This window comes from Tribolium madens, unplaced genomic scaffold (assembly GCF_015345945.1).
Source record: "Tribolium madens isolate multiple individuals breed KSU strain unplaced genomic scaffold, Tmad_KSU_1.1 Scaffold_97;HRSCAF=244;Tcas5.2_LG3a, whole genome shotgun sequence".
In the NCBI taxonomy this organism is placed as follows: Eukaryota; Metazoa; Arthropoda; class Insecta; order Coleoptera; family Tenebrionidae; genus Tribolium; species Tribolium madens.
The window spans coordinates 6,286,378-6,299,779 of NW_025401069.1; the positions used below are offsets into that span (position 1 = coordinate 6,286,378).

Genomic DNA, 13,402 nt, shown 5'->3' on the forward strand with positions numbered 1-13,402 from the left:
GATTGTTTTTTTTTTTCGTTCAAAATTATAAAAACGTATTAATTTTACATTTTTTTTAAAACTTAAAAAATTGACTAAAATTTTGAAAGAACTAAAATACTCGTGAATAATTTGTACGTTTGTTTTTATAATACTAATAAAATGTAAATTTTATAGACTGTACCTATCGAAGGAAACATTTCCTAACAAATTTTTAAAAAACCTGAAATATTAATTTGCAAATTTTATTTTAAGTTGGTTAGTCAATAAAAGTTTTTTGATTTTGTAGACAGTCAACATTTCAAAATTAATAACTTGATATGTTATTTTTATTTCTTTTATTATTTATGTGTACCAGTGGAATTTTTATCCTGAAAAATTCCTAAACTGAACCTTATTCAAGGCGTATTATCTTATTTTAATTCTTATATTTTTACACCTGGATGGCCTTCCAAAGATCAAGTATACATTGCATGTTTTATTTATTTTACCCTTTAAAGTACGCTTTGTCTCATGCCACGCCTTAGAAAAATGTTGGGTAAATGCTAAAAATTTTCATTTGTACCTTGAAACATCAATACACAAATATAACGAAAATAAATCAACGTCAGTCAAAGTATTGCACAATGGGAATATTTACTTTGTTTGAGTTTATTCCTAATCAGTTATATAATGAGCCGATTTCACTATCAAAACAGTATGATTCAGTCATTTCATTATCAAACGTTGGATAAATACAAATTGAAATGTTGAAATTTCTATCAGAACACAATTTAAACTTACTCGATGCTACCAACTATCGTTAAGTCAAACAAAAATATTATTTTTAGTAGTTTAACAGACATTTTTAAAAACGACTAGAAGATTAAACATTTCGTGTAATATAATTAAATATATCTATATTTAAATTTATGTATCTGTTGATGTGTTGATTTATATTGGGAATCATTTACAACTTCACAATAAATTACTTTTTATCAGCTTAAACAAGTTTTTTTGCATAAATTATTGTTTAGTGCATAATCCAACAATATAATTTATGAAAATTTGTGGAATATATTAATTAAATTGTTTTATGATATATTCGTACCGTTGTAGTGGTGCTAACTTCGTCCCTATGTTATTTGTTTTATTTAATTAGAAGTAATAGCAGTAGTAATGAACCTATTTGTTTTACCGCTTTGATGGTTCCGTAAGTATGTTACGTACCAACTATATTATATGTTAATACATTCTACAACCGGTAAATATAAAAACTTGTATTTACTGTTTTAAATGGGAATATTCATTACTACGGAATTTACAACTACTACAGCTAGTTTTACTACACTTGTAATAACGAAATTGAAAGTGAATTATAGTTATTTAGTGTAAGAGTGTGTTAGGTAGCGTTTAATTTTCTTAAGTGGATAAAACGCGACTAACACACGACTGTAATATAACGTTTTATCCACAATCACAGACCCAAATTATTCCAAACTTAATTAAAAATTAAACTGACATTTAAACGTCACGCCAAATATGCTTTCGGGCTGTTACGCGGTGCGCTGGTTACTGACAGTGGAATAAGTTACTTTATTCCACTAGTGGATAAAGTGGTACTTTATACGCATCTAAAGTGTGGAATAAAGTCTCTTTATAGAATGATTGTGGATAAAAATAGTTATTTATGGTACAAATGTGTTATACTACAAATAAGTCATGTAAGTAAAGGTTTAATCCAAGGATACTTGTCCTAAGTGACTAAGATTGGTGCAAAGCCATTATTAGCACTAATTTCAGTGTGCACAAAATCTGCCATACTAAGAAGGACTTTCATTGTACAACATACATATTGATCTAATTAAGCTTGTCTTTTTATCAATGAACTAAAAAATATAACTGATTTGTTTATTATTATTTAAGTTAATATTACTGCATATTTTTCATTGGATAACTATACACTACACTTGTTTAACAATTTTGGCGATCAATATAATGGAAAATTGTCATTAACACTCTTAATAAGGGATTGTTCTGCTTGAGTGCAAATATGGGCATATGACACCAACTTTGGAAAGGTTAACGACTGGTCAGGAACAAAACCATTGTCATCAGTAAGAATATGAATATTTATTTGCAATTTTAAAGCGTAAAATAAATAAGTAAAATTCTATTAGTCATGTGCTTCTAAACCAATAATCTCTAGTCATTAAAATAGTAATAAGCAGTTGTACACGGATGTGTAATATAGTGACCATTACATTTAAGAAACATTACTGAAACAAGATCACCCTGAAATAGGTTGGAACGCAATTTCAGTGAAATTATTAAATTAATATTTAAGAGTCATTCAAGTTCCAGTAATAAGATGAGTTATTTGGTAGAGCCAAATATTCGAATGTGTCTTAATTTGATAATTTGAGATATTCATGCTATCAAAAATAGATTTTTGACAAATTACTATGTGAGTTGTTTTGCCGGAGGAAAAGTTCAGTAGGTGTATCTCCACCCGAAACCATTATCAAGGCTTTTGGGTCTAGTGACAAGAATGAAAGCACAATACCTACCCAAATCTTTGTCAGTAGTCGATCTAGATCTAAACTTCCTTGATTTTGGCTACGTCACACCAATGCCAGGCCTATAAAAACTCGATCAGATTTTGAGTCCAGCATCATTCGATTCAGTCAGTTTCAAAACTCGACACACAGACCTAAAACAATCAAAATGTTCAAATTGGTGGTGTTGTCCGCTCTCGTAGCCATCGCTGCTGCTAAGCCCAGTGGTATTTTGGGCTACTCTGCTCTTGCTGCCCCAGCCGTGGTCGCCGCCCCAGCTGTAGCCGTGCCTGCTGCTGTTAGTCACCAATACAGAACCGACGTCATCAGCAAACCAGTTGTTGCCACTTATGCCGCCCCCATCGTCCAGAAAGCCGTAGTTGCCGCTCCTGCTGTAGTTGCCGCTCCCGCTGTGGTTGCCGCCCCCGTGGCCTATTCCGCCGCCGTCTCCCATCAATCCCGTGTGGATTACCATCACCCAACTGTTGTCGCTGCTGCCCCCGTCGCCTACGCAGCTCACGCTCCTGTAGTACACGCTTGGTGAAGAGAGGACTGAATGTGGTTAATGTAAATTATTTTCAACAATAAAGTTATTAAAAAAATCTAATTATTTTTGTCTTATAAGACCAAATGATGAACGTACTAATGATTTAATACAGGTGTCCTACGAGTAATAATGAGCCTGAAAATTGTTTTGAAGCAACCAACATTACATTTCATAGATAACGTGGATATTAAAATATTTCGTTTTAATTAGTTAAACATAGTAATCGTATTTTTACTTTTGACAAATTTCTATCAGTCAAAATGACATTAATCCAGTTTTAGGGAGTCTGTGTATTTGGATATCGCCCTGGATAGAAAGGTGCAGTCTGCAAAGCGTTTATCAAACATTCTTCATAAATGAGAATCTTGTTGGTTTTTTTGGCAACATTTTAGTAATTCTTACCAAATTCTCCAAGGTTTGACATTTTATAAATTAAAGTTGAAGTGCTGTTTGGTCACTATGTTTAATTTATTAAAACTAAATATTTTAATATCTACGTTATCTTTGGAATGTAATGTTGGTTGCTTAAAAAAACATTTCAGGCTTATTATTACTCGTAGGACACCCTATATAATTTTGAATAGTAAAATCGGTCAGTCGTATAAAAATCTGACAAAAATGAAAAATGTAATAAAATACGATGGTTTTTTCATTTAAAAATGAAATCTATTATCTGTATATATGTTTTTTAACGGTACAAAAATTCAAAAAGGAGGAAATCACAACTCGTAATTCAAAGCTACTTTTATGTTTTCGAAAAGCACTTATTTAGTTTTTAATCCATTTAGTGTTTAGTTTCAAACATTTAAACCATTTAAATATTTTAAAATGAAAAATTATTAGTGAAATATTTTTTAAAGAGATTTTATTTCGTAATAGGTAGGTATTTAATACTTACCCTACTTACATAAAGGTGTAAAATCACCAAGTATTGTGCTTTGTGCACTTGATTCCTGAAAAGTTGTGATAAGGGAGAAAAATTGTCCATTTCAATTAAAGTTTTCAAAATTCAAAATTGCCTAATTAAAAAAAGAAATACCTGATTTTTCAAAACAAAAATTATGTTAGAAATTAATCTGTAACCAAGTCGGACTGAAGCCCAAACAATGAAAATTTAAATACAGAATTTTTATCTTTTACCTATCCAGGGACACACTGTATATTTAAACTAAACTTCTTCATTATTTTTTATTATTCTGATTGAGTGATTGCACTTAATTTCTCAAAAATGTTACCAAATTTACAGTTATGCAATGCAATAATTACTGTTGTGGTGAATCTACAAAAGTCTTATATAATTTTTATTAATTAAGTATAAGTAGCAAATAAATAAAATATGTAAATTGAATTTTTTAAATGTTACAACAGACAAAATAACGCACAAACCTTGAATTGTATTGCTATATTTTTGTGTGATATTTATTCAAAATACTAAAAGACATTTTTAAAAATGAAATATTTCCTTGATTTCAAGATAAGATAACTATTAATTATAAAATCATTTAGAATGAAGACTTAATTAAGCCACATAATTCCATAAAATTCTAGATATATTATGGTAAAAAAATTTAGTTATTCGTTTCTCAAAAAATGGAAAGCATCGTTCTAATTCGTTAACATATTAACTGTTATCTAAATTTCTTCTCTAAAATTCAAGAGGCTTTCTGAAATATTTCACTTTATCAGAAGCATGTTGTCAAGTGTAGAAACTATTTAAAAATATCTTGTTACCGACACAAGATTGCAGTATTCGGTGGTTTGTAAAACTATCACGATGGTCAAGAAAATATTGGTCGCGTTATGTTTGTCGATTAACGTTGCTTCTCTGGTGAGTATGTGGTTCAAAATGTAAACTTACTGAATAAAAATATTGTTTTAAGCTTGGAACTCCTGATATTATACTACCAAACGGTCCAATCAGAGGGAAAGAAGCAACAACAATTAAAAATACGCATTACTATGCTTTTGAAAAAATTCCATATGCAATGCCTCCTCTGGGACAATTACGTTTCAAAGCTCCCATACCTCCAGCAAATTGGGATGAACCTTTGGATACTATTGACATGGATGTAGTATGTTATCAACAACCATCCAATAATGAATATGAGTCAGAAGACTGTCTTTATCTCAATGTTTTCACCCCTCAGGTATCTAAAGCAACAATAGCAATTTTTCAAGGTTTTGCAATCGACTTTGTAGCTTCCTGATGATAATAACGATCTAAGACCGGTTATGGTATATATACATGGTGGTGGTTTTGTTGGTGGTTCTGGTAGACACACCTATGGTGATCGTATAATTGACCAAAATCTTGTTTTTGTTGCTGTCAACTACAGATTGGGACCTTTTGGTAATTCATATTATTAAAATACCTACAAACCATAAGGTTTTTTTTGGGATCACAGGTTTTTTGTCAACACAAGATGAAGTAATTCCGGGAAATAATGGTCTAAAAGATCAACACTTAGCCTTAAAATGGGTTCATGACAACATCCACTTATTTGGTGGCGATCCTGATAAGATAACTATTTTTGGACAAAGTGCCGGGTCTGCCTCTTGTGCTTATCAGTTAATAAATCAACAAAATAAAGGTTTATTATTAGATTTATAAACAAGACACTTTAAACAAAGTAGTTTTTAGGTTTGTTTCAAGGGGCTATTTTACAAAGTGGATCATTTTTGAGTCCTTGGGCTTTTCAAAGAAGGGCAAGGGAAATTGCTTTTGACACTGCTGCTTTTATAAATGATACGTTTAAAACAAATCGCGATTCAAAAACTTTGTTAGAATTTTTGCAAAGTGTAGATGCAAAAGCTATAGATAGAGCGTCTGAACAATATCATGATTCGGTATGTTACTTTTGCTTTGTATTTTTTTTATTTATTATTTTCTAAAGGAGTCAAGTCCTGAAGATACGGAAATCTTGCAAGGGTTCTATTGGGCTCCAGTTGTGGAAATCAAAAATCCGGATGCTTTTCTTACAAAAAAAATGTATGGCTTGCTCCAAGCTGGTAATGTGGTTGGTGTTCCTATTTTAATTGGAATGACATCAGAGGAGTCTCTTGCTTTTAATACAAGTAAATTATTATAAAGCTGGTGCAACAATCTGTTAACAGTTTTTTAAATACAGATGCAGATGTTTTAAAAAATGTCATGACCGTTTATGACGAAAATTTAGATTGGTTGGTACCAAATGACATGGAAGTAACTGATGAAAATAATCGTACTACGATTGGATCAAAAATACTGGACATATACACAGGTGGTAATCCTCTAGCTGGTCATCTCGGCGACGGTGTTCGGGTAAAATTTTTGTGCAATTATTTTATGATTTATTTTTTGGTAGTACTCTAGTGACACTTCATTTACAAGATCTATTATAAAGCATGCTGAAATTTATTCTGCATTTGCCGATACATACTTTTATCAATTTTCCTACGACGGTGAATTAGCTGGATTCAATGTTCATTATGATGGTGCTGAAAGTGTTGCTCATAGTGAAGATTATGCATACATTTTTTGTGGGGGAACAGCTTGCAATGTTAGTAAATATCCAGAATCTGATCAAACAACAGTTGACAGAATAATTGCAATTTGGACCAACTTTGCTAAGTACCAGTGAGTATTGATACAAAGATAAGAAATTCTAAAACTGAGTTAGAAACCCAACTCCAGAACCAGCTGAACTTCTGCAAAATATTACGTGGCCTAAAGTTTCCACTGAAGATGGTGACTTTTTATACGTTGACATAAATGAAAATCTAGAAATAAAAAATCATCCAAAAGAAGAAACGTACAAAAAGTGGATTGAAATTTATGATGGTTTGGGGTATTCAGATTTTGACACATATTAAACAACCTCAAGTAGCAACATTCGTCATTAACTGCATTTAGTTCCATTTATATGTTTTGTTTTGTAATTTTAAGTATGAGTATGAGTGTTTAAAATAATTAGCTCTACTAAGAATTAGTTTACATTGTTAAAATTTGGTTAGAAAAGAAATAAATGATAATTCTATACAATGTTGACTTTTATAATCCACTTATTCCTACAAGCATAATCAATAATAACTATTGTTGTTAAGTTACCAATGACCTGCAGCGGTACAAAAACGGAATGTGTAAAAATTTAAATAAAACCGCAAGTAAGTATACTTGTATGAATTACTTGTCAGTTCCTATTATATTTTTTTTTGTACTGCGGTTTCCACATATTGACACAATTTATTTTTGAACGTTGATATTTAATTTTTGATATTTTAATAATTGTACGCTTAAATTGAGCCAAATTTCTTGATTGATTTTTTTATATCAAATTTAAAAATATTTTTGCGAAACGTGGTTTCGTCGTCACTATACATAAGCTATATCAATTTAAAAATTAAGCTAGCAGAAAATAAATATTTACTACCGTTTTAAGCAACATATTTTATCAAAAAAATAGGTTTATACGTATGTAGAATAGTCACCGCAATGTGTTACTTAAACTATCTATTTATCACAATACAATGTTTCTTTTGTAATGAAACGTTTATCTTATTGGTTGTGTCACTTTTCTTTTAAATACCTTATTACTGCATTTAGAGAAAAATTACTTTCTCGTCACTTAAACGTAATTTAATGTATACTGTTTAAGTAAAAAGTGTGATGACATAAGTTGGTTGCATTGTGGTATCGCATTCTTGTATAATATTATAAATATACAGGTGTCAACAATCGTCAATTTGTGAAATAAAATCGTAGTAGGAAACCATAAATCTTTGCAAATGGAGCTGTGATTTCAGTCGCAAAATCTAGCGAAATAGTCCCAATATTTATACAGCTACACCTGTTATTTAGAAGCCACAATGTGAAAACATAAAAAAATTTCTTCACTCGTCATTTACACAAGTTCATGTTTAAAATATTTGAATAAAGCAGTTACGGCAATAATAATCTCATAATTACGAATTTCGTTCCATATACTTGTAATTTGGCGGTCACCAGCGACGCGTGACCATATTTTACTTATTTTCTCACAATAAAGGTCTTTGTATTGCGATAGAGTGACTACAAGAGGGGATGGATTTGGTGCTTTTCCTTCTATATAAATGTGGATTTTTCGTAGAATCGGTATTCTGTCATTATTCACGTCGACGACACAGACCTAGTAAAAATGTTCAAGTTGGTGGTGTTGTCTGTAGTGCTCGCTGTTGCTGCTTCAGCCCCTGCTCCTGGATACTTACACGGTGGATACGCTCTTCCTGCCGCCACCAGCTACTCCTCCAGGATCGATGTACACAGCAAACCGCTGATTACGACCTATGCTGAACCTGTAGTGGCCAAAACCATCGTCGCAAGTCCTATTTCTTACGCCTATCCTGCTGTGAGCCATGGGTACGGCATCCACGCTCCTATCGTGAGCGGATATGGCTTGGGATACGATCATGGGTATGGCATTGGGCATGGCTATGGATATGGTCATGGATGGTGATAGCGACTCTAGCCCAATTTGTGCAATTGTGTTCATTAGGCAACAACAAGGGTATTTTTCCATTTTTCTTATGGTACCTACTGTAAATTTATTTTTGACAAATAAATGTGTAATTTATTTTTATTATTTTTATTACTTTAAATTAACTTCCCTCTTTCCTTCAATTTTAAAAATAGCCATGTATTTAAATTTTGCTTTTTGAACGGGATATACAGTATGTTCCCGCATTGAAAAAAAAATCCTCTTGTAACTCAATCCGGGGACATACTGTATATATGTTGGAACCCGTTGATTTTAAAATGATGTACCCGATGATATGACTATGATTTCTCGAAGGACCATATAAATGAAACTTGCTTGTTTGCTTGTTCAAAGAGTATTTTAAAATTATGAAAATTGTAAGAACCCCCATGTCGTAAGGTAGATGAAAATGTAGGTAAGATGATTAGAACAATTAAAAAAATTAAATTAAATAGAAAATTATGTAAATTACCTGCTGTATGTCAATAAAACTGTCGCAAGAATTGTGTAATAAAAATAATGAGTGATATAATATATTCACACACTAGAAAAACGCATAAAATGAACAATTAACATGCAATTATGCATATTAATAAGCTCGAATAAGTTATCTGTAATAATTACAGCAATGTGAATAAAAATATGGTAATCAACTTATTAAAAATGTAAATATCCGCACAAGAAATTGAAATCTCTGCTAGGTCGGTTTAGATTTTAATTCACCATTAATTTGACGTTTGGCAATGCAAATTAAAAAACTACTTATTAGTGTAATTAGTATATTAGTTTAATTGTCAATTAAAATGTTGGACATACTGGGTCGCAATATTTTTCAATTCACCTGCGAGGGACTAATATTCTTTTTTGATCTATTTTACTTTGTAAGAAAAAAAAATCAATTTATCAAGATGGATACACAATAGAAATTTAAGCCCTCACAATTTCGAAATTCTTATACAAAAATTTTTTAAAGATTTTTTCCATGTTCCTGCTATCTTATCTTATTTGGCATTGTTCCTTGGGATATCACCTGAATGTAGTACAACAATGTAACAAATTGGGGTCGGGCAACAGGTTCCTCGAAATGTATTACAGATTACTAGATTAATAAAAATCTCTTATTGTGAGCAATTTTAAATAACCTAATTTTAAAGATTTGTTTTTTAAACAATTTTGCTTTTCAAACATTATCTGGTTTTGATTATAAAGTTATCGGTATCGCCTATAAATAATCAAAATTCGCAGAAGAGCGGGAAACCCATTGCCGCTGCAGCAACAATACAATTGAGATAAATAAGTCAGTGATTAAGGAATTGTTTATCTGAATTAAAAATTTAATACATAGTGACTACTCACGTCAGCAGGTCTGCATAGGTCTTTATCTTAAAGGATGTGTGAGTTTTATTTCCATTATTTTTTTACCATAATATTGAAATGTTTCATTTTCAGATATTAATGTGTGATAAACAATTATTAGTTCCGAGTTTTCGCCGAATTTGTTTATTTTAAAAGCACTTAAAGAAACATTTGCTGATAACATAAACAGCTGCACAACTGATTTAAAGCAGGAAACGGAAGAAAAAGCATATAGCATATTTCGATTGATAATATCAGTGGAAACACTTTTTCCTGTACCCTCCCTTCGTCTCTGGTCTAGCACATGTGACGAGTTCTGACGAGACGCTACGAGTGGAGAAGAAGCACTGGGGACGCCAAGGTCGTTGAGAGAGTGGCTCCACCGTCCCCAACAATTCTTATCTCTTCATTCAAAACTGTAATAACTGTGATATTAGTGCCTGCAAAATGTCTTCGGACAATAAAAAAGTGTGTTTTAAAAACTTTGAAAAGCAACACAAGATTCCTTTCGTAATTTACATCCATATTGAAGCAGCAAGAATACCAACGCCGGGTGACAAATCAATATTTGTCCAAAAACCTTGCGGATTCGCTTATTCGATTAAATGTTTCTACGATAGTTTTTTATCAAAGTGTGAGAGTTATTATGGTAACGACTGCATGAAACTGTTGTGGGAACGTTTGGAAATTGAAGCCAGTGACATAAGTGAAAAACTGAAATCAAAAGTCGAACCATTAAGCTTGAACGAGGAACAAATAAATCTGATGTCGAAACTAACTAAATGCTACCTCTGCAGTGAAGATTTAGAACGAGAAAAAGAGCCTGATTTTCATCCGCTAACTGGGGATTATTTGGGATCAGGACACAAAAAATGTCTAGGCTATCGGAAAATCCCGAAGTCTATTCCAGTTGTGGTTTCTAAAAATGGATTGAGATTTTTATTGGGAGAGCTGAGTAAAGACAAACTTAAAAACATTTTTTTTCTTTGTGGGAACAAAGAAGGCAAATTCGGATACATAAGTCAAGTTCCGGGGTTACTTAGTTTAAAATTTGTAGAATCTTCTCAATTTCTAGATGATGAGTTTGAAAGTCTAGATAAGGTTTTGAGCGATTCAAAGAAGAAGAGCGTCAGAAGGAAGTTTAAAGAAGATGAAAAGTTTTATTTAATGAAAATGAAGACTTGGGTTCCGTTTTCGTATCTGGACTCTTTTGAAAAACTTACCGAAAGCGATTTCCCTCCTCCGTCCGGGTTTTACGATCAGCTTGAAGATGAAGAAATTTCGCGAGAAGAGTATAATCGTGGTGTTCACATTTGGACGACTTTTGGATGTGAGAATGTCGGTGATTATTTGAAAGTTTGTTTACAATCCAGCGTTTTACTACTGGAAGATATTTTCGAAAATTTTCGAACGCTTTGTTTAGATAAGTACAGGTTAGATCCGTTTCACTATTGTACTATTGCTTCTTTTGCTTGGGACGTTATGTTGAAATACACAAAAGTTAACTTAGAATTGTTGAAGGATGAGGAAATGATCGCTTTTATCAAAGATAATATTCGCGGTGGAATTGTACAATGTTCGAAACGATATGCACTTGCGAATAACAAGTTTTGCCAATTTGACAAAACTAAACCACCTAAATTTATTGTGTATTTGGATGCGAATAATTTGGGAGGTTGGGCCATGTCACAGTGTTTGCCTTATTCCAAATTTCGGTGGATGAGTGGTAGTGAAATTGAAGAAATTACTCCAGAATTAGGTAAACTTGAAGAAGAGGGTCCTGATGGTTACATTTTTGAAGTCGATTTGGATTATCCGAAGAAATTACATGAGAAGCACAATGATTTACCTTTTTGTTACCAACATTTGACTATACCTCAGTCAGGACAAACTCTACGGATTTTGAATTTCTATAACAAAAAAAATTACGTTACCGACTTCCGAAATTTAAAACAATGTCTTTCGAATGGTCTCATTCTAAAAAAAATTCATCGCGGTTTGAAATATAAACAGCTAAAATGGTTAGAACCCTACATAGCTTATAACACAAAACTACGAGCAAGTGTAGTATCTGATTTTGAAAAAAAACTTTACAAACTACTCAACAATTCGGTTTTTGGTAAAACAATTCAGAAAGCAAGCACCGATAAACCTATCTATGCAGGTTTTTGCATTCTAGAATTATCAAAAAAATTTATGTATGATTTTCATTACAATACGATGCTTCCCAGATACCCCAAAAAAATTAATCTTCTCTACATGGATACCGACTGTTTCATTTACGAAATCGAAACCAGTAATTTTTTCCGTGATTTACAATTGGATGAGGAGTTTTTAGAGCTCTTTGACACTTCAAATTTAGATAAGCGATGGGGGATCCCCTCAAAGAATAAAAAAGTTCCGGGAAAAATGAAAGATGAATGTGATGGAAAAATCGTACGTGAGTTTTGCGGTGTCGGAGCTAAAGTCTACTGTTTAGATGTTGAAGGTGAAGAGATGAAGAAAGCTGTAGGGGTGAAAAAATATGTGAAGAGGAAGTATATTTCAGTGGAAGATTATCGTAATTGCGTTTTAAGAGATATTGTAATTAGGAGAAGCTTCCTCGAAACAGTGTGTAAAAATTATGAGGTAAAGACATATCAGGTGAATCGAGTAGTTTTATCGCCGGGAGATAAAAAGCGCTGTATTAGGGAAAATAAAGTTGATACAGATGCGTGGGGGTATTATGAACAATGCGACGATTGATAATGGGTTTTACATGTACGTACTACATATTTGAGAAATATTTTATTTATTATTGTTTGCGTGTACAATAATTTGTCTAAGTTTGATTTTATAGAATTTTATTTATAGTTACGATTACTGTTTGCAGTATTGCTTTAAGTCTAGAACCTTGGTTTCTAAAAAAAAAATATTTTTTGCCAGTTATGTTATTTTGTGGTAAGACTTCTTGTACCTATAATATTATAAATGACTAATAAATTGTTTCGTTTTTTATTTCTTTTGATTTATCACTTTATCAGTGAAACTATAATAAAAGGAAATGTAGCGCAAAATTTTAAAAATATGTTTTTCAAAATTAAGTACAAGTTAAGCTATGCGTCTGTTTACGTACTATTACTTATTAACATATATACATAATTGATAGTGTCATTAAGCATAAACATGAAAACGAAAACGATTCACTTATGAGATAAAAAACTTTAATTGAAAAAAATGAAGGATTAAGTAAAGACATAATGACTATAAAAATTGCTTAAAATGCCTTCCACTGCAATTGAATGAGAATTGAAGATAAACAAATGGGGATACAAAAAAATGTTTAAACATTTTTTCTCAGAATGACATTTTCTATCACTGACGTATGGCGGTTTACTTTTGGTATACCCTGTATAAAATTTGGACTTGTTTTTTAATTTACAAAAATAAGAAAACATTTTTATAGTCAAGTAATAATTTTATTTAGAGCTTTTTTTAATTTTAAATAGCAT

General features: G+C 31.7%; 5 protein-coding genes across 7 annotated transcripts in view; 4 read left to right on the plus strand and 1 right to left on the minus strand.

Annotated features, from left to right (window-relative positions):
• The first annotated feature begins 2,616 nt into the window (after positions 1 to 2,616).
• On the plus strand, positions 2,617 to 3,133 carry LOC123014974 (cuticle protein 65-like). The gene has a single exon (XM_044414329.1). The coding sequence runs from the start codon at positions 2,686 to 2,688 to the stop codon at positions 3,058 to 3,060; it is 375 nt and encodes a 124-aa protein (XP_044270264.1). The 5' UTR covers positions 2,617 to 2,685; the 3' UTR covers positions 3,061 to 3,133.
• Positions 3,134 to 4,577: 1,444 nt separating this feature from the next.
• Positions 4,578 to 7,479, plus strand: LOC123014970 (venom carboxylesterase-6-like). Its single transcript, XM_044414324.1, has 9 exons — positions 4,578 to 4,891; positions 4,944 to 5,210; positions 5,263 to 5,413; positions 5,469 to 5,654; positions 5,705 to 5,910; positions 5,958 to 6,138; positions 6,192 to 6,364; positions 6,408 to 6,679; positions 6,723 to 7,479. Exons 1-9 carry the CDS (start codon positions 4,838 to 4,840, stop codon positions 6,913 to 6,915), a joined length of 1,683 nt encoding a protein of 560 aa, XP_044270259.1. The 5' UTR covers positions 4,578 to 4,837; the 3' UTR covers positions 6,916 to 7,479.
• A 737-nt stretch (positions 7,480 to 8,216) lies between these two features.
• On the plus strand, positions 8,217 to 8,534 carry LOC123014831 (cuticle protein 63-like). Its single transcript, XM_044414113.1, has one exon. The coding sequence runs from the start codon at positions 8,217 to 8,219 to the stop codon at positions 8,532 to 8,534; it is 318 nt and encodes a 105-aa protein (XP_044270048.1).
• A 1,328-nt stretch (positions 8,535 to 9,862) lies between these two features.
• Positions 9,863 to 12,873, plus strand: LOC123014969. 3 transcript variants are annotated; one of them, XM_044414322.1, is made up of 3 exons: positions 9,863 to 9,949; positions 10,005 to 10,932; positions 10,987 to 12,873. In XM_044414322.1, exons 2-3 carry the CDS (start codon positions 10,359 to 10,361, stop codon positions 12,654 to 12,656), a joined length of 2,244 nt encoding a protein of 747 aa, XP_044270257.1. In that variant the 5' UTR covers positions 9,863 to 9,949; positions 10,005 to 10,358; the 3' UTR covers positions 12,657 to 12,873. The 3 variants fall into 3 exon arrangements, with proteins under 3 accessions (XP_044270257.1, XP_044270258.1, XP_044270256.1); XM_044414323.1 differs by having other exon boundaries at positions 10,005 to 12,347; positions 12,400 to 12,528; XM_044414321.1 differs by having other exon boundaries at positions 10,005 to 12,873.
• A 294-nt stretch (positions 12,874 to 13,167) lies between these two features.
• Positions 13,168 to 13,402, minus strand: part of LOC123014832 — a 12,374-nt gene continuing 12,139 nt past the window's right edge. The window contains exon 4 of the mRNA XM_044414114.1: positions 13,168 to 13,182. Within this exon, the coding sequence (XP_044270049.1) occupies positions 13,168 to 13,182 (15 nt within the window). The remainder of the gene's footprint in view (positions 13,183 to 13,402) is intronic.

What these genes read in the sequence shown, in the direction of transcription:
- LOC123014974 (XM_044414329.1), top strand. Translation starts at nt 2,686, where the DNA reads ATGTTCAAATTGGTGGTGTTGTCCGCTCTCGTAGCCATCGCTGCTGCT.
- LOC123014970 (XM_044414324.1), top strand. Translation starts at nt 4,838, where the DNA reads ATGGTCAAGAAAATATTGGTCGCGTTATGTTTGTCGATTAACGTTGCT. An exon ending in CGATTAACGTTGCTTCTCTG is followed by an intron (nt 4,892 to 4,943) that starts GTGAGTATGTGG and finishes TATTGTTTTAAG; the next exon opens with CTTGGAACTCCTGATATTAT. An exon ending in GTCTCTTGCTTTTAATACAA is followed by an intron (nt 6,139 to 6,191) that starts GTAAATTATTAT and finishes TTTTAAATACAG; the next exon opens with ATGCAGATGTTTTAAAAAAT.
- LOC123014831 (XM_044414113.1), top strand. Translation starts at nt 8,217, where the DNA reads ATGTTCAAGTTGGTGGTGTTGTCTGTAGTGCTCGCTGTTGCTGCTTCA.
- LOC123014969 (XM_044414321.1), top strand. Translation starts at nt 10,359, where the DNA reads ATGTCTTCGGACAATAAAAAAGTGTGTTTTAAAAACTTTGAAAAGCAA.